We start from the raw sequence: 22,925 nt of genomic DNA, 5'->3' as shown, positions 1-22,925 counted from the left end.
TCCGATGGTTTATCATGTCATTGACATTAAGATACAGCCAAAATCACCGTCAAGTGAACAGAGTGGAATTCAGTGTTCTGCATTAATGAAATAAAAGCATTTTAACTTCTGAAAGTGAACAACAAATTCAGTCCCCTAACCAAGCCCTCCACATCTTGCAGGAGGCCACCACAAACACTCCCCAGATAATGATTCATCCTCCATTAAATCAGGTGGGCTCCTCCTTCTTAATCAGATCATTCTCCTGGATGCTCCGCTGCTCACTGACAAGTTCTGCATAGCTAATACACTGCCATCAACCAGCTCTTTATTCAAAACAGCTGAGCCAAATTTAGAAGAAAAAATTCTAACAAAATAATTACAATATTCAAAGCAGCTACAGTGACAGGAAAAGACACAAAAGTGAAGCCACCTAAGAAAAATGTTTACTCATTTACACTAATATTTAAACACACAAAGATTATACATTTGTGTCAGAAAAAGGAATTAGACTTATTACTGGAAAATGCACATCATACACTGTTTTAAGTCAAGTCCAAGTGCATGAGTCCTTCAAGGAACACAGTTAGATGGTCAGAGGAGAAATGGGGGAGTTGTGATTTTGCTTTCGTTCTGGGAGTTTTGGTTCTTTTTTTTTTTTTTTTTTTTTTTTTTTTTTTTTTTATTCCAAAGCAGACTTCTCTAGCATCACTTCATCCTGCCACAGAAAGCAGAGTTCTACTGCAAACTCAGTACTAGATGTGTGTTTTGCTGGATGAGCAAAATTAAATTTTATTTAAAGTACAGCACCATGAAATAACACTTCAGACTCATTTCCTTTAAAAAATGCTCCTGGTTGGATTTCAAACACTGGGAGAATATGGGCACTGAGGATTTGAGTTACAAAAAACCAACATTTTAATTAACTGCTTTATTGAAGACAGGGAATTCAACAAAAATTCCCATCAGTGTTCAGAAGCGTATTAAAAAGAATCTAAGTTTTATGCCTAAACTGATTAGTATCTGTTTCATAGTGGTACATAAGCAAAGAAATATTACATCTAGATTTCCCCCCCCAAATTCAAAGTTATGCCTTTGATTTACCCTCTCAAATTTATACTAGGCTGTTTCTTCCCAACAAAAAGAGCACAAGCCTTTGGTTTGCAGCTGGAACTGGCAGAACCAGTCCCAACTGGGAAGCAGTGGCTGCTTAAGCCCTACAGTTTAATCACTTGCAGGTAGGTACCCACACACTTGGGCTCAGTGCTTCTTTCCATAGGAATAGCCTATCCATGAGCCATTGTTTCCCCAGGTAGGTCAAAACAGAAGTTCTCTTAATATAAGGACAAACAGAGGCAAGTCATAAACTGAATATTTTATTACTTTTCCTCCACTGCTTCCTTATAAGCATACAGCAAACCTCAAATGTAAAACATCTAATTCTCCAGCAACACTCCACTCTTCCACATGAAGGCCTGTGTTAGCCTGCACTCATCTGCTGAAACGTTACTGACCTGTATCATGTAGAGCTGTGCGATTCGATATTCTTCCACACTCATCGGAAGAGGAATACGATATTCCTTTATGAGCATTTTGAATACAAAAATCTTTTGTCCGCTCAGAAATACAATCCAGAAGCCTTTAGTAAAGGCTCCTTAAATAAGCAAACACATTGAGGATCCCTGAAACAGAGTGAGAGAAAGGGGGGGGGGGACTGCAGAACATCCTATTAGAAAAAAAAAACAACAAACCCAGACAAACATTAATTTTTGTAATAGCTGTAAGCTTAATAGCTGAGACAAGAATCCCCTGGAGTACTACCAGACCCTTGGTATCAAATTGAACAGAATCTTAGAGAAGAATTTTTATTTGCTTCAGGGGTACCATCAAAGCTATTACCCTCCTGACCTTTGCCACCATATCAATCAGACTTTCATATGCAATAGCATCTCCATGGAGGAGATGTGACAAAAGCTCAAAATGAATAGGCAGACCTTCTGTTGCCAGACAATAAAGTATCTCTCCAGTGTCAGCAACACACCAGAGATGCATCCACTCAAAGGTATCAGGTTTTATCCTCTCACATCCATTCAGCAGCAAGAAAAAGCAATAATTAGACTTCCTTGGCCCTCCGTAAGACTGTGATGAAGAAAGTAATTTGGATTCTAACAATAAAGACAGCAGAAATGTACTTTTCTTCCCTGCTTTACTCTGTATTGCTGTCTTGTAGGATCCCTTCTCTTTCAACTCTGAAGCAGTCTACAGGCAAAATCCTCCTGCCACTTATGTTGATGCCAGACTCATTTTTACACTCCTGCTGCGTAAGAATACAGCCAAAGATAAACTGCAACATTAAAAAATCCCATCATACCCCACCTCTTGAGGCAATTTAATGGAATTATTACTTAAGAATACAGGGAATACAGCATTTACTACACCAAGGCTCAAAGCAGTAACTCTTCAAATAGTCTTAAGACTCCCTAAGGACTGTGGATAAAGACAATAGAATCACGTATGGAAGAAGGTGGGGGAGAAGAGGAAAAAAAAAAATGTTGCTGAGGAGGACACAAGAGGTTCACAAGCTTGAAGAGAGGACACAAGAGGTGAAGCTGTCCGCTATCAGGCCAAATCAGCCTCAGCAGGATCTAATGACCACTCTCCCAGCACACAAAGCACACAAAGCACTTCCCTCCTTCCTTCTCATCACCAAAACCAACCTTTCTGCTGTGCCTGCTTATTGGAAGTCTGCAGCTGCTGGAGTGAAAACAACCCCAAACCCTATGGGGGACACAACACACACACACACACGACATGACACACAACACACCAGAATAAAACCAACCAGTTTACTTAGTGGATTAAGCCATTAACCAGGAAATCACACCCCTAGCAACAGGTCTCAGCCCTACTCAGTATTTGCACAGCACTTCACCCACCTTTGACAAGGTTTAGAGAAATTAAAACACATGCCTATGGTCACAGAGCAACCAGGGACAAAATTCAGTGTTTATAATCCAAGTCTACTGATTTTGAATCTGCGTAGCACTCAAAGGCCACCCCAACGTCTCCATCTTGCACCGGAGCTGACCCACTGCCGAGTTTATACAAGCTCACTGCTCGCCACATCCCAGCCAAAGGCTTTGCTCGACCTGGGCACACGGCCCCCGTGCCACTGCTCTGTTAGTTTGCTTTCGTTCAATTGCTGTATTTCTAATTTGGCAGTAAAGCCAATCCATTCTGGACTGACCCTTCCGGAATTAACTATCCGTCTGGTGCTGCATCATCTAAACAATTTATTTTCAAATTAAATTCTCTGTTTCATTTTATTGCTGTCAGAGCAACCAGGGCAGGGGGAGAATAAAATGGAAAAAACCCACAACCTTGCCATAGCAAACCCTGTAGAGAATAATTCTGGGAAGACTGGCCTTCCCAACTGCCACGCCTATGCACAGAAGTGTGTGCATCCACATGCACCATGTAGGATTTCCTCCATCAAACTAATCCTCCAGAACAGGTGGAGATAATCTCAGTAGGTGGTTTTTAATTAGTGTCATGGCAAAGAACAACAGTAACCACCAGAGGATGGATCTCAAACACTGGCCCCAGATCTGCATTGGTATAATGCTACCATACCAACTCTTGGAGTGGGAGACTCAGCTGCATGTCTGGAGCAGTTCGTTATGCTTTAGAAATCTTTGAAAATCAGATTTAAAAGCTCACCCCCTCCCCCCCATTCCCCAAATGCTCTGAAAGCGATTCTGCTCCCACCATAAGGATATCAGTCACGTCTGCTGCTTGCTAAAGTCAGGATATTTCTATCGATTGGAAGAGATGAATAAAACAAAAAATAGAACCTTAAAAGCAATAAAATGGCAGGAAACCAGTACCAAGATGGAAAAAATGTGTTTATAATGAAGTGCCAGGCAGGTAATAATTCAGATGGCCAAGACACAAGAGGGTTTATTTTATTACAGACTAAAAATCCCAACCATTTCAGCCCCAAGCAGGCACAGCAGCAGCCACCAGCAGTGGCTGGGGTGTGGAGCATGTCTGGCCACAGCAGCAGCTCCTGGTCCATGTTCCTGCTTGGCTTTTACAAGAATTGAGGCTTGGCTGTAAAGTTCTCCTTCAGGTTTCTACTTCTCTGAAGTCAAGGTTTAAAAGCAGCGTTTTGGCTCAGCCTGCAGGTCTCCAGGCTGTAGCAGGTCCTGATCCTGTGCCTGTTGGAAAGGTGATGCTCCCAAAAACTCCTCCGGCAGCTGCCCAGTCCAGCTACTGCAACCAGTCCCCAAAAACTGGGTAGAAAACAACCCCTGAAACACACTGGGCAATAGCAGGGAACAAATTGCAACCTCAAACTGAGGGGGCCAGCAGGAAAAGGCACCTGGAATCAGCAGCCTGACCCTGAAGGAATCACAAAGAGAACAAACCTGACTAGTTTAAAAAAAGGTAAAGAAGTTAGACTGATTAAAGAAAAAATTATCAAGGTAAGTTTGCAGCTTGGGCTGCCTTTGAGCTGAAAATAACCTGCCCTAACCCTTCTAAGAGCAGCGGAGCTCAAATGGCAAACCATCAAAAATAAACATGGGTTTTCGCCAGAATCAGATCTTGGGGAACACCATGCCAGGTGGGACAGAGGTGACAAAATTGCACTTTCAGACAACTCACTGAGGGCAGCGGCCTCCTTCCAAAGTCTTGGGACTCCATAGAGAAGCAAAGCTCACCAAGACTGCTTACTGAATTGCTCAAACAAAACACAGAAGTTTGTCTGCAGGCTGCTGCGGAGAGAAGAGAAAGCCCTTCTGGAAGCAAGGGAGCCACGACACAGCTTTGGAAAAAGGGTGTCAAAACACCAGCTGTGTCCCTGGCACTTGCCCGCATCCAGCCCGTTGCTACAAGCAGCCAGAGGTGGTTGAATGGAGATGCTCAACGTGCCGGGACTAGCAAGCAGCCAGTGTTTTGATGAAAGGCTGGATTTCGGTTGTCCAGCACCAAGCTGGACTTTCTATGGCTTTGCCAAACCACTGCAGCCACACAACCGGGACCAGTGGCAGCCCAAGGCTGTTTGCAAAACTCAGCTTGCAGCCGGCTTCTCTCAGCAAGAGGAAAACAATGGTGACGCAGGACATTTCCAGACTCACTGCTATTTCTGCTCTAGCCAAGTGGCACATTTGTACAGGACGTTATTCAATTTATACACAGAGCTGTAGTAACTGTGAAAGCCAGGCGCATAATTTTATACCTCAATTATTTTAAAATCATGTTCTCAAAGAATCATAATTACGCTCCAGAGTCAATATCCTGCTGTGATGAGTCAGGTCCACCTCTGAGCTACTGCTTCGGGCTGTCTGAAGCCTAATGCACAGCGAGCTGCATTTACTTCTGATTTTAACGGCTTCCCTTGCAACAAAAACAAACTTTTTTAGGAACTGCCCTTTCTTTAAACTAGGGGGGACTATCGGGATCTGCAGAAGCTGAACGATCAAGGGACCCAGCAAAATCTCTCCATTTAGCCCATGAACTTGGCGTGCGGGGTTGTCACTTCAGGAGCATCGGGACCAGCCGCCCTGTTACCAAACAAGGTAGCAGAGGACGGATCACAGCTGACAGCTTGTAATTAAGGAATAAGAGTTAGTGCATAAAGGGTGTTTAAACTGTACTGCTGGAGTCCTGGAGGCCAAATCCTGGCCAGACTTCACAGGCTGGCCCCGAAGGGTATGGAAACTGAGTATTCCAGCAAAAATCCTGGTTCCTCAACATGTCAGTTGGGTCCAGTGCAAGAGAACTACTCACACCAGTGGGTTCAGGCTACTAAAGGGCTGTAACTGCCCTGTTCCCAGCTGTGCTGTTCTAGCTGTCACCTCAACAATTAATTTTTGACCAGCTCATGTTTTCTGGATCCAGGCTGCTGAGCACAGGCTTTTTAGGACTGCAATGAACTACATCATGGCAGCAACAACCCGCCCCATGCCAGGGCTGCTATTTCCCATTTTCAACGGGGAATAAAGAGACCTAGACTCAGAGAGCAACTATTATGAGCTTTTTCTAGCCTCACACAGGAGGTTCATTTTACACTACAATAATGTTAAAAGACTCACCCTAGGAAAGAAAAACCCATCACAGAGGGTTGCAGAGCAGCCAGTAGCAGAGGCAGGTACCAGCCCCAGGTCTCACGTTCTAATCAACCACTGTCTGTTCAGGGCTGTGCTGCCTTTTGAAGTTGAGAAAAATTTCTCCTATGAAAGATCACACTTGTGAGCTAAAGATCAATACCTTGACTCAGCTACTGAACAATTCTCCTTGCAATATTTTCACATAAATGAGAAATGAAAGATAATGAACAAATACGACTGTAAGAAAATCAAGCCAAACATTTAATGGCAAGAGTATGAGCAAAGGCATTACCTGGAGACCTCACCTACCTCCCTAAAGACTTTCTTTGGGTTCTCTACATCTCCTTTATCCTCCAAGAAGACGGCTTCCTGAAGAAAGCAATATCAAAGAGATGTTAGCATTGGCCCCAAGTGTATCAAACACTTGGACTTTGGGAAGCCACAGCAGGCTTAGCAGCCTGGCTACCTTCTCTCTCCAGCATAGTTCCCTGAAGGAGTATACAGTGCCCTCCCACGACTGAAAACACTGAATACATATCGCTCTTGGATTTATTTATGCCGTTATAAGAAGCAGCATAAACGTGAAACAGATTCCTAGGACCTAACTCAGCATTTTTTGAAGGCAGCCTCAACATTCACACTTTGATTAATGCAGCACTCTCCCTCCTGGCCCAAAAGCAGCCTTGCTCAGCTTTATCTATCCAGAATGTCATTGCTGCAAAGGCCATTCCCTTTATCTGTCACTCTAATCCTGTTTGTCCATGGTGCTCCTGCCCCTAAGGAGAAGATTTCCATCAGCATCTGCAAAACATTGTTGTCAAACCCCCTCAGCCCTTGCTCGCCAGCCTCGACTACCTGACCCTTGGCAAGGGCTGAGCACACGCAGCTTGTGATCCGTCCCACGGACCAGCACGGCTTCGTAACTGTCCTGCCCACGTCCCACTGCCGTCTCATCAAGGAGCACTGCAGGACAGTGAAGAACTTCGTGTTTTGTGAATGAATGACGCTTAGCGCAATGTCGGCCGGAGCACAACTGTCTCCTCAGATCCCATGAATGACTACCGCTATGTAAAGGTCAAAAGGAAAAGACAATTTATGAAGCTTTTCCAAGCAGACAAATATCGAGTACTTGTATTTCACCATTCCCTTCTTTCCATTCTTCTCCCGACCCTACCACAGTAATCTGTCCAGTGGAACTGTTTCAAGCAATGTTCACATCAAAAGGTTAAAAAACCCATTTCTATTTAGTAGTTTTGTGGCTACCATTATTTGGTGTAACACTCAACACTACGCTCAAAATCCTCTCTCTCCCTCACACACACATGCATGTGTGATAAACTAAAGAGACGGAATGAGCTTTTTAAAATCAGCAGTTTTCAGTTTTCGTCGTGTGGGTTGTACCTGCTGACTGACAGCTAAGCGGATTTAAAAACTCATTAGGCCTTGGGGAAAAAAAGAAAGTAATCAAAAGTTAAATCTCCTTAAAAGTGCACAGTTCACACGCTCACTGCTTAAAGGCTACTATGTCAGTAAGTCACGTTCTGTGTGATCACACATCTTAATCATACATCTAATCTGTTACATCTTTTACAAAGAGAAAATTTTGATGCAGATGCTTACACATCCAAGTTTCACGACTGAGTTTAGATCACATCTGACAGTGAATCAGTGGTTAATGAACATTTCCACACATTGCAAAACCACGCTGCAGTCCTGCCAGTGCCAAGCACGGCCAAGGTTGGCTCCTGAGCTGGGGGAGCTCCCTGTGTCTGCCTCTGCTGGGTCTGGCCACAGCCTACAACACGATCGGGGAAAAAGGAAGCAGGGGTGGAAGAGGAAAATGCAAGCACGAGTAGAAAACAATTTCCCTCAGGTGTAAACCTCGGGGCAGACTCAAAAGATATTTCAAATGCAGATAGCACTGCAACGGGCTGAAGATAAAACACTTGCTTGATAAGACAGACACAGAGCGAACAAGTCGCATTTACAGTATTTGATCTTTTTTCCATTATTAGATACAATTTGACGTCACTTATAGAATTTAAGAGCTTATTGTAAAGCAGACGTTTATTACAACAGAAGGATGGAATCAGTCCAAATGCAATATAGCTAACACTGGAGCTATTAAATCTTGTTATAGTTCACTGGGCAGCCAAATACTAGCTTGAAGCAACAAAAGGGAAAAGGGAAAAAAAAGAAAGTAGCACCACAACGAAGCATGCACACCCCCCAACCCTTTCCTCCTTAAATATTCCCGGATATTGTACTGTTTCTTGATAGTTTCCATTCCTATTACTCCTTTAACGTATGGGGAGAGGAAAACTTTACTCCCTTCTGCTTTGGAAGTGATGCTGCAGTGCAAAGCAAGCCAGCCCTCTCTATTCACATGCTGATTTCAAGGGGACCAGGTGAAGTCTGTCAGCTGAACTTTGGCTGGAAAATTAATGTTTCAAGTCCTGCCATGCCTGGAGGTTATGCAATAATGAACTAATAAAGAAGCCATTAAAAGAACTAATATGCACACTGAAGTCGCTGATGAGTTCAGAGGGAAAGACAAACTAGCCTCTAATCCTTTTGCTGATGCTGGGGATAAAGCTGAATATTAAAAAGAACACATCTGAAATTAAAGGTTAAAAGTTTCCAAGTAGTCTGCACGAACAGAGCAGCCACAAAACCCAGCGTCCTGTGGCCTCGCCCCAGAGCCAGGCACCTCTGCTCAGCTGAGCTCCAGGAACTGGGCAGACTCTGCTTTTAACAGGTTGCTCTTAGTCCAAGTCTCTCAGCACTACAGACTGAAAATAGGCAGACATTACACACGCGCATATAAATACATATACATGTGTAATATATATTTTATATATAGGCACATATATATATAGACATACTTACATATACACACACACAGGGAAACAAAAATAAAAACCAGCATTGACAATGTGGTAAGTGCAGCATGTTGGCTGAAAGCAGGCTGAAAATTGCTGGCAGCTGAGTAAACTACTGTAAAGAAAAATCTATGCAATGCTGCAGGCATAGAGCAATGGACAGTATTTATCTTTTCATTTGTGGCGCTTCCATTAGCTGAAGGCCACTGCCACACAGAAGCCTGCACATCCCACAGGCAGCAGTGGCAGGCAGATGGGGGTGCTGGCCAAGTTTAAAAAAAACCCAAAACAAACCAACAACAAAACCCCAAACAACAAACACAAACCCAAAAACCCCAAACCAAACATATCTAATTTCCAAGGTAGCCCCCCTGGGATGCTATTGCATTACACTTCACATCTCTGAATGCTACAATCTCTCTTCCTGATGGAATTCAGGAGGAGAGTGAGCAGAAGTGAGCTTGGTGCAGTCCCCACTGGTTGGTCAAGGCTTCACTTGTAATCAGCAGTAAAATTCAACAACAAACCCAGCAAAAATGCTGGCAGCAGGAAGGCATGGGAGAAAGACCCAGAAAGACCAAGGATGAACCAGAATCCAGTGAGGACCTCATCTAGCTAACTGAAGACAGCATCCACACCACCCCTCTTCCCTCTCTCTCTCCATTAGTTGCCGCACTGGAAATGGCATTAAAACTACCCAACATCCCCCTTTTTTTTTTCATTTTTATTACAATGACAAAAGCAGGAAGTCACGAGGGCACCCACTCTTTAATTTTACCAGTCACTAAGGATGAAAATAAGAAAGTGAGGGTGAGAAATTTTGAGAGCAGCAAGGCTGAGGTGCAAGAGCTCTGCAAACCGCTGGTGACCAGCTCACCCAGAGGGTCCTCAGGCACCCAGCTGAGCACAAACCCAGCCCTGACCTACCATACTTAGACTTGCTTTGAAGATAAAGGGCCTTACAGCTAAAAACTGCTCAGAAACAGGACTATTTATCTTTTTTAAAAGAAAAATTTAGGAATGAAGAAAACTAAGCTGCAGAAAAAAGGAATCTCAGAGTCTCCAGATTGTTCACAGACATAAAAGGCTTTTTTGCTGTCTAACCACAATTATCCACACTACAGTTCAAGTCCCTGTCTTGTGTTAATCTCAGGAGAGGCAGCAAATGGTTCATTAACTATTTTCTTCCACAATTCCTCTTTTCCTTGTTCAAAGACACATGTGACGCCTCTCTCCCTTGTTTTTCTTCTTCACCCCTTCTCCCACCGACCCCCACCTCTAAGACTGGTGTGAGCCACAGCAGTCCTAAAGAATGAGAAGGGTAACTTCATGTCCTTCCCATGACTGTTGTTCACGTACTTTTGCAAGATATTTGCCAAATGCATAAGGCAGTTCACAGCCACTCAGTCCAAAACCCACTGCAGCCTTATCTCACCTCCCACCAAATGGCAACACACCAGTCATTCCCCATTTTACAGCTTTTTCGTGGGCCTTTGCACTCATCTCTTCCAAATTATAGCCCGTTTTAGACTATTTCTCAAGGTTATTTTGAATTTTTATCTCCAAATACTTGCAGATCCACTAAACCTGTTTCTGAGACACAAAAATGCTATTTTGGGATTTGAGTCAACATCGGACAGACTCTGGACTGCTTCCTCTAACTCCCTACTGAAAGGGGACATCAACAGCTACTCCACTTTTTCAGTAGTTACAGCATAGATGGAAAGAACATTTTACTACCTCACTTATGCAAATATCATGCAGGAAAGGGAATGAACATTCATAGCTGGTTTAAAAAGACTATTTCATGGAGGAAAACACTGTACGATTGCAAAGTCGGTGTTACAGCACCGTAATAATTCACACTGCTTTCATTAGGCTGAGATTTGCCTTGCCTAAAGGCAGAACAGGGATAAAGTAAGTCCTACTCCATCAGAAACTTGTAATGACACCTAAAATTCTTGCATGGGAAGCAAGACAAACACAGCAGTGAAGGCTGATGAATAGTGGTGCAATTGAGATTGAAAGTAAGAGGCCATTTTGCACAAGAGCAGCAAATGTTTTATGTTTCTTTTGTGTCTTTCATCCATAAAATCAACGGATTAACAAGGTTTCTGTGTCTGCATAATTTCTTTGGAGTTTTGATCTTGGAAATAATTACACTAAATATTTCATAAGTGCCTTTGAAAGTTTTTTGGGGGGGGGGTTAATAAAGAAAAAAGAATCGCTAGCTGCTCTCAGACTGCAGCAGGATAATGAAAGTGCACAAGATAATCAATAACCATTTGCAGTTCATTATTCAGCACATTTTGGGCTGATGTTATTTCTTCCCCTCTACCATTCCACATCACACATGAAGAGTGATGTAGCATTTTTAAACCACCAGATCTTACTGCTTTTGCAAATCATCCTTAATGCTAACCACAACACGGAACCCCCAGCCTCTAACAACACCTACATAATTTATAGGTTTCCAGGCTGTTTTCAGCTAAACAGATTGCAAGCTAGAGGCAGAGGAGGCCAAACTGAACTACATGCCAGACCCGTGGAGGTTCTTCTTTGGTCTGGGTAACACATCACTGGGTGATTTCTGTTGCTTACCCCTCAACTTGGTAAGAAGTCTAAAGAAGGGGAAGGTTTCTGATTTAAGTCGCTTCAAGAGTCCCCAGCTCAACAGCCACGGGACAGGTAACTCCAGGTTCCTCCACGGGGAGCCACCATGGGGCTGGCACTGCTGATGGGACCAGGCCCTTCACGTTGCCCCAGATCCAGCTGCGGCACCGGGGCCACAACTTCACCTCCACAAAACTCGGGATCTTTGCAGGTTCTTCCAGGACCTGATGAATTGTATTCAAGGAAGAAGAAACACCACTGAGTTGCTAGTGTTATGGACCAAATGGAGTCATGGCAGTTCTGACCAAGGACAGAAACATTGCCACGTGCTGCTGGAAGAGGAGACACCGTTCAGGATTAAATCAGGAGCCTTCTGGAAGTAGGGGAAAGCCCTCCCCGGAGGAGGCTAACATCTGCCTCCGCCTTCCCACTGGAGAATACACATGTGCAAGACAACTGAGGCTGAAGTGGTTTTAAAGCTCTGAAAGAGGGCAACTTTCCCCAAGAACTACACAATATTGCTTCATCTAACTATTCAGACCCAAGAGTGGTCCGAGCAGCCAAACCCTAATGCTAGAAGAGTTATTTTTCCATTACGCATCCAGGAGGGATATACATCCCAGCACGTTTCCCACAGAGTTTGTATAATGACAAAGACAATTCCTGGTGGCAATTCTCCCTCTAACAACGTGGTGACTCATCGCTGAAGCACTGCTGGCTGCCAACGTTTTCCTATGCTATTGCCCAGTCATCCCCAGGGGTGACAAGCCCCAGACCAGCACCATCATCCTGGAAGCTGCTGTGACCCCTGTGCTTGGTGGGATAAGAATCCCTGAAGCAAGATGAAGGACCAAAGCTCCAACTTGTACTTCTCTTCAGCAGGTTAAAGAGCCTCTTTGCAGCTGGGGGGCACCTCACATGCTTCTTCCAAACCAGGATGTCATGGCCAGTTCAGGCAATGAGAAACCCAGGGACACTGCCAAGTGTTATTCCACATCCCCAACTCCCACCTTCCTTGGGAGAATCCAACACCTTCCCACACACATCCCCCAAAAAAACTTCCTGGGAACAAACTATGATCACTTAAAATACAGCCAAAGCTGGAAACTGAATCCAGAACTCGGGAAGGAGAAAGTCACATGGATTAATCCATCAGACCATGCTCACTTTCCAAGAGCATAAGCAAAGATAAAGCAGCTACTATGCAGAGACAATTCTCTTTAAGAAAATCAAAACCTTATGATTACAGAGTGGACTTAAAATGGAATCTGCCTGAGACATCAGAATGCCCATGGTAACCCCATAAGATCTTGATGTACTAGTTTAGCTAGAAGCTTGAGAAAAAACCCACACTATTTCTTGATGCCTTTCTTTTTCCCCCTAAATAACCAAGTTTTCACGGCAAAGAAATAGAAGTGGACAAGCTGTTATATAGACACGATGTAGGAGGCAAACTGAACATATATTTTGCAGTTAGATACAGGCTAGAAGGACAAAAGACATAAAACATAGGATGCCCTGCCATATGATATTAAAAGGTAAAATAAAAGTCAAATTCTGTCTGTACCTTCAATGCAAACAAACATGAGAAGTGAATTTTAAAAAGAATCCACAACAGATACCTGCAAAGCATTTAAAGTTCTTCTTTAAAAAAAGAAAACAATCAAACAAAAAGCCATACACATACACATCTGGTTTCACCTTCTTGCTATTTTTTTTTTTTCTTTTTTTAATCACCTCTTCAATTCCTTCTCTGAATGTACCAACCACCTTCCCAACAGCTCCTGCCACAGCCATCCATCTTTGTATTTCCCACAACGCAGAGAAACCTTCACGCACCTCAAGGCAGAGGACACCTGCAGTAAAGTCAATCATAATAAAACACCCAGGTGCTGAGACAGAATTGGCCTAGAGGAGGCTGATTAAACCAGAGAGTGACACTGTCACTCCCAGGAGGGAAACTAGCTGCACCTTTGTATATATAACTCCTGTACAAGCTTTTCTGAACATAAAGTACAGCGAGTTTCTACACAATACTTATAAACCCTTCTCTAGATTAAACTCAGGGCCAGCTGTATAGTCTTGCATTTATTTGGTTTTCCTGACATGCAATTCAATTACCATTTCCATCACTTTGCAGACTGGTTGTGAAACAAGATGTCATGAAATGGGGAAAGAAAATGGCATCGTGAAAGGAACATGAGCACCTCCAGCCAGGCTGGACACCCTCCGTCAGAAACCCATGAGTCCCATAAGGGCAGACTCCAAAAAAAATAATAACAAATGATTAATTCGCCTCAAGCCAAGGACAGGAGCAGTGCCTAAGGAGACAAATGCAGCTACTGGCAAGAAAAGAGGAAACAACACTATTTGACTGAGTCACCCAACCTGAGTAAGCACATGCACAGCAGAGTGGCTGCTCTAGATCTACAACAGCAGTAGTGCCTGGCTGGTGCCCAGCTGTTCTTGCAGCCATCTCAAAGCACTTGATAAATGCATTAAAGCTCTGCCCTGGCCTCAGGACCTAGGCCAACCATCATTATCCCTCGTTTGCAGGGAAATTGAGGTCCAACATTCAAAAGAGAATTAGTGACAGAGCAGGTTCAGGAGTTCCTGGGTCCAACTTCTGCGACAAAATAATTTTTCTTTACATAGAGTAGGGAGTAGGGAGTGGTGTAGCTCAAGTAAGCTCAGTTTCCCTGATAACTAGTTCAATTCTGCAAGAATAAAATGCAAAAGGTTTGGGTTTTTTTTCTTCTTAACAACTGCCTTTGAAGCTATCACTAATTTCTGCAGAAAATAAAATAATTGCTGGAAATGATATCACAGTTAATTAATTACTCCAAGAACCCAGAGGTTCTCTGCACACATCCCATCCCATCTCCCATAGCACGCAGACATGCCCTGCTCCTGCAGGAAAGCACCTAGAAGCTTCACGAACTTTTCTGTTTTAAGTCTGAGTAGATCCAGATTTGCTTGATGCAGTAATTTAAGTGCGGACTATCAGAGCCACCCAGGCAGCCTGCCACCTCGTGTGGCTTCATGACACTTGGGATAAGCACAGCCACAACCAAACATTCATCCCTCCCTCTTCTATAAGGGCTACAGAGCTCCTGACTGCTTCTGCAAGACAAGAAAAGAAACTAGTAAAGATCAAAAGACACTCAAACCCTCACATAAAGCAGTATCCCCCAAAGCCTGTGCAAATAATCCTTGCTGTGGATAACATTATCAGATGTAATAAAGTTGTGCTCTGAACCCAACAGTAGCATTAGTATCTTGGGAATCACAAAACAAACTAACTTTTCAGCTGTCAAATCCACAAGATAAAATGCTGAAGCAATTCCTTTGGCCTTTTATTTTGTTGTTGAAGCCCTCTTATAGCCTCTCCCCCCGCCACTGGTTTCAGAATGCCAAGATCTGGCTTCACTCAGACTCCTCTCCAGGAAACAACCCTCTCCTATGGAGAATTTCTGAATGTAACAAAACATTCAACAGCTATAGACCACATATTGTGGTTTCATCCCAACAAGGCAAGTAGAGAATTTTCCCAAGGGCAGATTTCTCATGTTCCTTGAGGACTTGGGTTAGAATTCCATGTAGTTTTATTCCTCAAATTAAATGGGATTTCAACTGTCTTCTCCAACTACAAATTAAACTTGACAAGTCAATCAGGATGTCCTACAACAAGGTGTCATTCTGCACACATGGGACAAAAGAAAACAATTTCATGAGAAGCAAAACAAAAGGAATAAAATCTCTTTCCTGACCTCCAAGGCCCATTCAAATAAACTTTTCTTCTCTGTTCTTCATTCCCAAATGTCCAAACTGCATCTGGAGTATCCTTTTTTGGAGTGTCCTTTATAAGTGTTAGAAAAGCAAGTCCACAAAGGGCACAAAATTTTCCTTTTCATTAGATGCACCATAGGACATAAGCCTTGTTCCAGCCTGACAACAGCTGAGGAAGCAAAGAACAGAACAGAAAGTGTCAAATCCTATCAGTTCAGATCTCAGGGATGGCTCTGAAGGCTTTGACTGAGTGGTGCAGTTTCTTGTCCTGGCTTTATAATTCTTGCTCTGGTCTGGCCCCTTGTTTTAAACCTTGAGAATTTCTCCATCTTTTCTGTTCCAGCTTTGTCTGCCAGCTATCAGAGAGCAGGAGTGCTGCACAGCCTTTGCAAGAGCCACACATGCCCTTCATTAAAGGGCATTACAGCTGTATTTATATCTGACATAAATCTGCTTTGTAAACAGTGACCTGATTCAGGATCTGGACTTTCTTAGACAGGGACATCAAGAGCACACATGTATGCTGGCCCCTAACAGACAGCACCAGACCTACCTGCCCATGAGAGGAGATACTGCTCACCCTCCACACCTGCTCCAAGCATGACAGCATCTAAAAGCCTCTGGAACTGACAAGTGGAAAGTCAAAACCACCAAAAGCTGGAGGTTTTGTCACATCCAGAACCTGTAACAGTGCCTTGCAGGTAGAGGAGCCAAAGAGCATGAACATTTCAATTTTGGTCACTACATGGCATGAAGAAAAGGCTAATTACTCTGAGCAATAAAAGGTACCTGCATTCTACAGGTAACGCAACTGTCTGAGGGACAGTTAAGTTTGGATAGTTTAGTCCAAAATTCACTGCAAAAGCTGGCTCACAGTCAAATCAGAAATCAGTAGCTGAACTGAAAATAAATATCCAAAGTTCTCACTCCAGGCATCAGACCCTGTTTTCTCATCTCATTTCTATTTTTCTATTTGCTGCCAACTCAGAATGCTACAGCAAAAAAGAGCCCATTAGACTTTTTCTTAGAAGTCTTAAGCTCTTACATATGAAGTTAGTATTATCAACAAAGTCCATAAATTGCAGCTAAAGGACATGAAGGAAGCAGTCATGACATAACCCCAATTTAATCTGAATCAGGCTGCTACAGTCAAAGAAGTGTTTTTCAAAATGTTAATTAATTTTTAGAAGAATGGATTAAAGGGGGTTCTCAATTAATAAAATACTTTAAGGAGACAAGCTAGAGAGGATTGTCCATTTTATTAATACAGCAATTTAACAGCTATTCAACATCTAATAATTTCTCATTAAAAAGTCAACCCTCCCCCCTTTTCCAGGAGAATAGCTACCCATTTGTCAGACACAATACAGCTTCATTAGCCTAAAAGTTCAATTTCTGCTTTTCCACAGGTTCGCTTTTATTTTGCTTGTATCAGTAAGCTAAAATCCGGAGTGACAGCTAAGTCCAGAAATCAATAACACAAATAGTACATTAGTCTTTCACAAGTCCTAGATGGTATTTTGATGTAGCATTCCCAGCAACATCAGCTGCAACAGCACATACACAAGGGCCAGGTAGAAAACCCCCAGGTCTGCCTCCACAATGCTGCCCAAACGCACAAGGAAAAGGCCGGTCCATGAGCTGCACCTTGTCTGAAAGAGCACACAAATGATGCCTTTTCCACCCAGGGATTACCCAGTAGCACCTCACAGCTGCCTGGAACTGGAGGCTGTCATTGAAAAGAGAACAGCAATTTCCACTTTCACCAGCAGATTCCCACTACCCTGTTGAGTTTTCACATTAAGCAAGGTCTTCACAGATGTAAGGCACAAGGAAATGCATTGTTCTGGGTGAATATGTTCAATCTGTGCTGAGGCTCCACAAACCTCAGAGCAGGGCTGGCTGACCATGAGATAGCTACTACAGGTCGGAGCTCAGGCAGGACAAGTCCTGGAGTAGGGCACCAACAACATGCAGTCCTCAACACCTCTAAAGATGAAGACCTAGATGTCTTATGAACAGACAGAAGACACATTAGTAGAGAAAAGCTCCTGTAAGGGCAACCCTAAAATAAGTAAATAAATAAAAACAGAAAAGCCCTCTGACTCCAGCAGGAAGGATTGAGCACTGCCGAGCGGAGAGGTGTCACAGGAGAGCAGTCCAGCAGCAGCCCCGTGCTCGGTGTCTGGCCTCATTACTGCGACCTCAGACCTCAGTGCAGAAGGACTCTATCTGCATGGATTTCACTGCAGGATCAGAGCTCTAGGAAGTCCATATAAAAGATAACAGAAACTGAAAAAGGTTACAACTAAGGCTAATACCACCCAAAAGCTAAAGCAAACAAAAACATTCCAGTCTATCAGCTTTATCTGCAAAGACTATTCAAGCCTTACGACTCTAACAGCCATATGCACAGGCTTTAATAAGAAGGGACACCTTTCCTCCAGCTCCTGCTGTTGCAATTTTAAGGAACGAATCCAGACATCAGCAGAAGGAGAAGTTCAGGATATATACAGCATCGGTTTCCAAGAGAATATTTATCATGTCACGTGAGACCAACATTTTTAGCCAATTTGGCAGAAAATAGACAAGCTGCAAAGCTATCCTAAAAATACCAGTCATGATAACTACAAGAAAGAAAAGCAAAGCATAAGCAGTGGCAACACTAACAATCTATACTTTTAGTGACACCCTGCTAACAATTTTTTTTAAAAGTTATTTTATTACATACGCTACTTCTAAGAGATTGTCAGTTGCTCAGATGCACAATTTCTGTGTTTAGTTTTGTCATGCAATTAAGATACAAACCAAGCTCATGCCAGACTGATGCCTTATGGCTTCGTCTGTGATTTACTAATATATTTATCCCTCTCCCCCTCTCTTCAGCACAGTACTATGATGTTTCCAAATTCTGAAAGTCAATTGCCCCCAACAGACACATTCATAACACTCCCAGGTGCAAGCAGGGCACCAAGCCATGATGGAATGAAGAAATCCTGAAGAGAGATTAGGAAAAAAGTCAAACTGCCATTGTGCATCAGCTTCACGGTCCATCTCATCTGGTGTGGTGTCTGAATGCCTCAAAGGATGCCCATAACTCTCACCAGCCATTAGTTATATCACACCTGCCCATACAGGAAGCCTCTCCAAACCCCAACCTGCTAGAGGCAGGTTTATGTCTCAGTATAACATGTGATAAAAAGCTCTATTTCCTACCAAGAACAGGAATGCTACCCGAGGAACAGCAAGGAAGCTAGAAGGAAAGCAAATCAGAGCACCATCATTTAGGAACTGAAGAACTTTGGGTGTGAGGGCAGCCCGTCAGCTCACCCAGCTCCTCTGAGGTGGCAGCTCACATCAGAGAAGCTGGCCAATGTCTCTTGACTTCTGTTGGAGGCAATTCCTTGCAAAACAAAGCAGGGAGAAGCAGAAAAAGGTAATTTGAAATTGTGCTTCTTGGGAAGGTGCGAGGTTAACAAAGGAAGAGGTCCTTAACCAGTCTCCTAGTTGCTTTTTCCCTGAAGATGAACGCTGCATACCACAGCCTGTCTGTTCTGCTCAAGTCTTCCACTCATTCACCATCACCTGTTAATGCAATTTTACAGACAAAAGACCAGAGGACAGAAACCACACAAAAAATTAAAAATGGCATAAACAATTATGTAAATCCAGGACCTTATCCTCTCTGTTCTTCTGCTAAAATACAAGCTTTTGCCAAACAGCAGCTCCCCCTCCTTCCTCAGAACAGCGCTATTCAGCTTCAGCGGCTTCAATAAAGTTGATAAAGAACAAAAACATTCAAAAGCTAGTAAAAAACTTAACAAGTTAGCCCTAGGCTAGAGGTGGGGAGGCAAGAGGCTGGCTGACCAGCTGGACAGTAGCCACATGTGGGTGAGATGCCTCCCTGGCCACGTGCATGAGCCAACACAAACCAGTTCCTGCTCCTGCACTGAGTAACTGTGGGGCTTGCAGGAGCCAACAGTTGTAAAAGAAAACTTATTTTTGTCACTAAAATCAGCAAGGGTGACTCACAATAGGCTTAGGGAGCCTCGTTGATGAGTTTCATTGTTACGCACCCTTAATTTTCAAAAATATCCTGAATGACAATAGAGCATAATAGTCATAATTAGCTAATGGGAGAGAAAACTTCCAAGTTTCAAACTAACCAGAACTGCTACTTCTAAAAATGGATCTGAAATGAGTGATGCAGTCGATCCCTGTTGATCACTGAAATTAGAAGAGAAAAAAAATCTAGGGAGACTGGCAACTCTCCTCTACAAATTCAGCAACAGGATCCCAATAGCCCCGTCGGGAGAAAGAGCAGGAGCAAGCACTGTTCAGAGGGCTGGCTTCAAGGATGATTTACTGCTGAATACATTAGAATTATCTCCTATTTACAAAACAAATAGGTCCAACTGTATCAAAATCAAGTAAATCATTGCCTTCTCAAGCACAGGTTAATGCATTTTTTCCCCCAGCAGGGCTAAAGAGGAAAAAAGGACACCGGAAAGCTTTGAAAATTACTTGTCAACTGATGGCTCAATACATACATTTTGGAAAGTTTTCCATCTTACATTTTACACAACTGAAACCACTCAAAGCAACTGAAGGCACCAGCAACACTGAGAAGTCAACGTGAAACTTCCTCCATTGACTTGGTCAATGCAAGGAGCAATGCAGAAAAGCAGACTTGTTAAGCTAGTGGTCAAATTTAGGACAACCACTACTGCTTCTTAAAAGCACCAAAGTTGGCTGGAATCCCTATTTAGGACTAAAGCCCAGTAGCTTTGCTCTGAATAGGGGATAACATGGAAACTATTCTCCTTGTGGAGTTTATTTTGAGCTGAAAATACTTTCCAGTTTCATGCTGACAGACAGGATTGTAACTACATTGTGTTACAGAATAATGACCAAATTTTCAAAGCCTGTCACAGGGGAAAGTAGAGAAAGCTACAGTTTCCTCTCTACAGTATTTTTTCCTGTAAAACTTTTTACACTTTCAAAATAAGGTCATGCTCCTTTAGCACAAAAGGACCCAAATAAACAGAGCCCAGCTATCTATCCCATCTATCATCCCAGGCAAGATAAAATAATCAGATTAGCCAAACAGTTATAAATTGACCATATCTGAAGGAGAAGGAAGTAATTTTCTCATATTGTCTCCCTGGCAATCACCTCGAAGATTTTCAAAACAACAGTATCAGCCTCCCAAATGCTTCCCAGCACTGAGCTCCTTTGGGATTCAGGGACAAATTCCTTTAGTCTCTCTGGAAGCTCCGGGTTAGCTTGTCCCATGTATTGGAGAAAATGGTTTGCTAAGATGATGTGGTAAAAGCATGCATTAATACCTCTAGTTTTATCCACACCTCCGGTGATGTTCTCAAAGAGCATTCTTGTGAATGGCTACAGAAAGCCTCCTGGGAGAAGCTCTCCCTCTCTCTTCACCCAAACCAACATGCACTGGGTGCAGCACAAGAGGAGATTACAAGGACAAAGTGGATGGTTTTCTGTGCTCCTCTAGCACCTTTCACCCCAAGTGGCCCAGCACCTCTTACTTCAGACTTGCTGTCAGACCAAGGGCAAGGGAAGCATCCAAAGAAACCTAAGGAGCATGTGGAGGTTTTAAAGGCCCCACCCAAAAGAACAGAGTGAACTGCAAAGCAATGGTATTTGCATCAAAAGGCAGCTGAAAACCCACATCAGACACTCGTTTATGGTTTGAGGTGCCCTAGGACCTATGTTAAAATGATCACTTAAAGTCCTACTCAAAGTGGAAGGGGATTAGTTAACTAAATGCATTTATACCTTCAGAGTTCAGTTCTTACACCCAAAGACACCTACAGTATCTGCCATCTGTACTGAACATTGCTTTGGAAGAAGCTCTCTAAGCTGGCATGGCAGATGAGCACGTACAAAGTTATGGTAACAGCAAACACAACCCACTTAAAGCTCTTCAACTGTGAAGGTGATTGACAGCATTTCCAGATTAGAATCCTTGTTCAACACAAAACCATTAACTAGACAATATCACATGCTTTTTTTGTCAATGGCAAGTTGCTAGTTTGCTGGAGCACAAGGTGCCTCAGTTTTTTTCCTTAAGACACCACTAATCCTGTACGCAGAGCTGAAATATCTCTGCTGCCCAGCCTGGTGTCCTCAGTGTTGAGAAATACTGGAAAACAGTACTTTGATTCACACCAAGGACAGTTAAAAGAAATGTCAGCAATTTTTATTTTAAATGCATACAGCTTTGTGCACAGAGCTAGGAATGCTCCCAGTTCCCTTAGATGTTTTAGCATATACTAATTCTTCTGAAAAAGGTGGCAGAGACAAAGCTTTTGCTAGATAGAGGTGTCGTTCTCAGGGTCAGCCAGAGAAGCCCCTCTCCTCCTGCACTCCTCAAAACAACAGCCCCATCCCTGGGACCACTCCTAACATGCATCCCACACTGGGGGACTGTGACCAGAAGGTCCAGCCTCAAGCCTTCCTGGCAATGTTCAGCTTCTGCAGCTTGTTGGCTTAATCTTCTCAACTCCAAAGGACAGAGAAGGCATCTCTCGGATTGCCATTTCTGTAACTAGCACCCCTAGTTATGTCAAACACCCTCTGCCCCCCTCCTGCGGCACAATTCAGGCACAAAATTAGCACAAGCTAAGCAATACAGAGAGTGACTGTGCTGCAGTCATGAGGGTTACTATACACCACCCAAACCCATGACATTTCCATAGAAACCACAGTGGGAAAGAGAAAAGCCTCAAAAAGCTGACAAGATAAAACACCCATGGTGAAATAAGTAATTCTGGTGGGAAAAATATACATGTGCAAGATCCTCCCCAGTTCTTCAGCAGCTCAGGCATTCAGAGGTAACACAGTTAACACCAAGCTGATGCCAACGAAACTTTTTTTTGGTCCCTCAGGCTGCCTGATGGGAATAACCATGCTTTCCCAACAGCAGTATTTCAGAGGACAAACTTGTTGGGCATTATAAGCAACTTTCTTCCCTGTTACTTACAGGGGTGTTCTTGTTATTAATGTCACTAAACACAAAGGAACTTTCTTAACTTTTTCATAGATTGGGTAAATCATTCCAGAACATATGTTTTTCTCCTTAGCAGGATCAATTAAGCAAATAAATACTGGAATGTGTAAGAGAAGGAATTGATTCTTTTGGTCAAACAAATTTCCCCGCAGAGAAAGAACACCCACCAAACAAACCACTACGTTGCTCCCAACAGCACGCATATTCAGCTGTAAGCTAATAAGCCACTCCCAGCAAATAAAAAGCTTAAATATATTCCATTACATACTCGCCCACTCCAGAGAAGTACTTTTGTGTGACATCAAAGAAAAGGAAAGAGAAAAAGAAAGAAAACAATCAAGAAGGTTAAGTGATGGATTTTAAACAATTTGAGATGTTCTGCTTTTGTTCTGGAAAACTAGTCATATTTCCAGTGCTTGGCAGAAGCAAGCCAGTTCTACTGGGGGAGACGCAAACACGCACGGAAGGAGGTTGTTTGTTACAAACTGAATCATTCAGTGAGATGCCTGA

At 43.1% G+C, this 22,925-nt stretch overlaps 1 protein-coding gene across 6 annotated transcripts in view; it reads right to left on the bottom strand.

The window, feature by feature from the left end:
* The window catches only part of PITPNM2 (phosphatidylinositol transfer protein membrane associated 2), a 129,834-nt gene that overhangs the window by 70,097 nt on the left and 36,812 nt on the right, over positions 1–22,925 (bottom strand). For 5 of the 6 annotated variants that reach the window (XM_026859483.1, XM_026859487.1, XM_026859488.1 and 2 more), the window contains one exon: positions 1,494–1,661. In XM_026859483.1, coding sequence (XP_026715284.1) covers positions 1,494–1,571 — 78 coding nt within the window. In that variant the 5' untranslated portion in view covers positions 1,572–1,661. Of the gene's footprint in view, positions 1–1,489; positions 1,662–22,925 lie in introns of all 6 variants that reach the window. The other variant, XM_026859486.1, reaches the window with a different exon arrangement.

Source organism: Athene cunicularia (genome assembly GCF_003259725.1).
Source record: "Athene cunicularia isolate RWA chromosome 15 unlocalized genomic scaffold, athCun1 chr15_part1, whole genome shotgun sequence".
NCBI classification, from domain to species: domain Eukaryota; kingdom Metazoa; phylum Chordata; class Aves; order Strigiformes; family Strigidae; genus Athene; species Athene cunicularia.
This window is presented reverse-complemented; position numbering and strand designations above follow the sequence as displayed.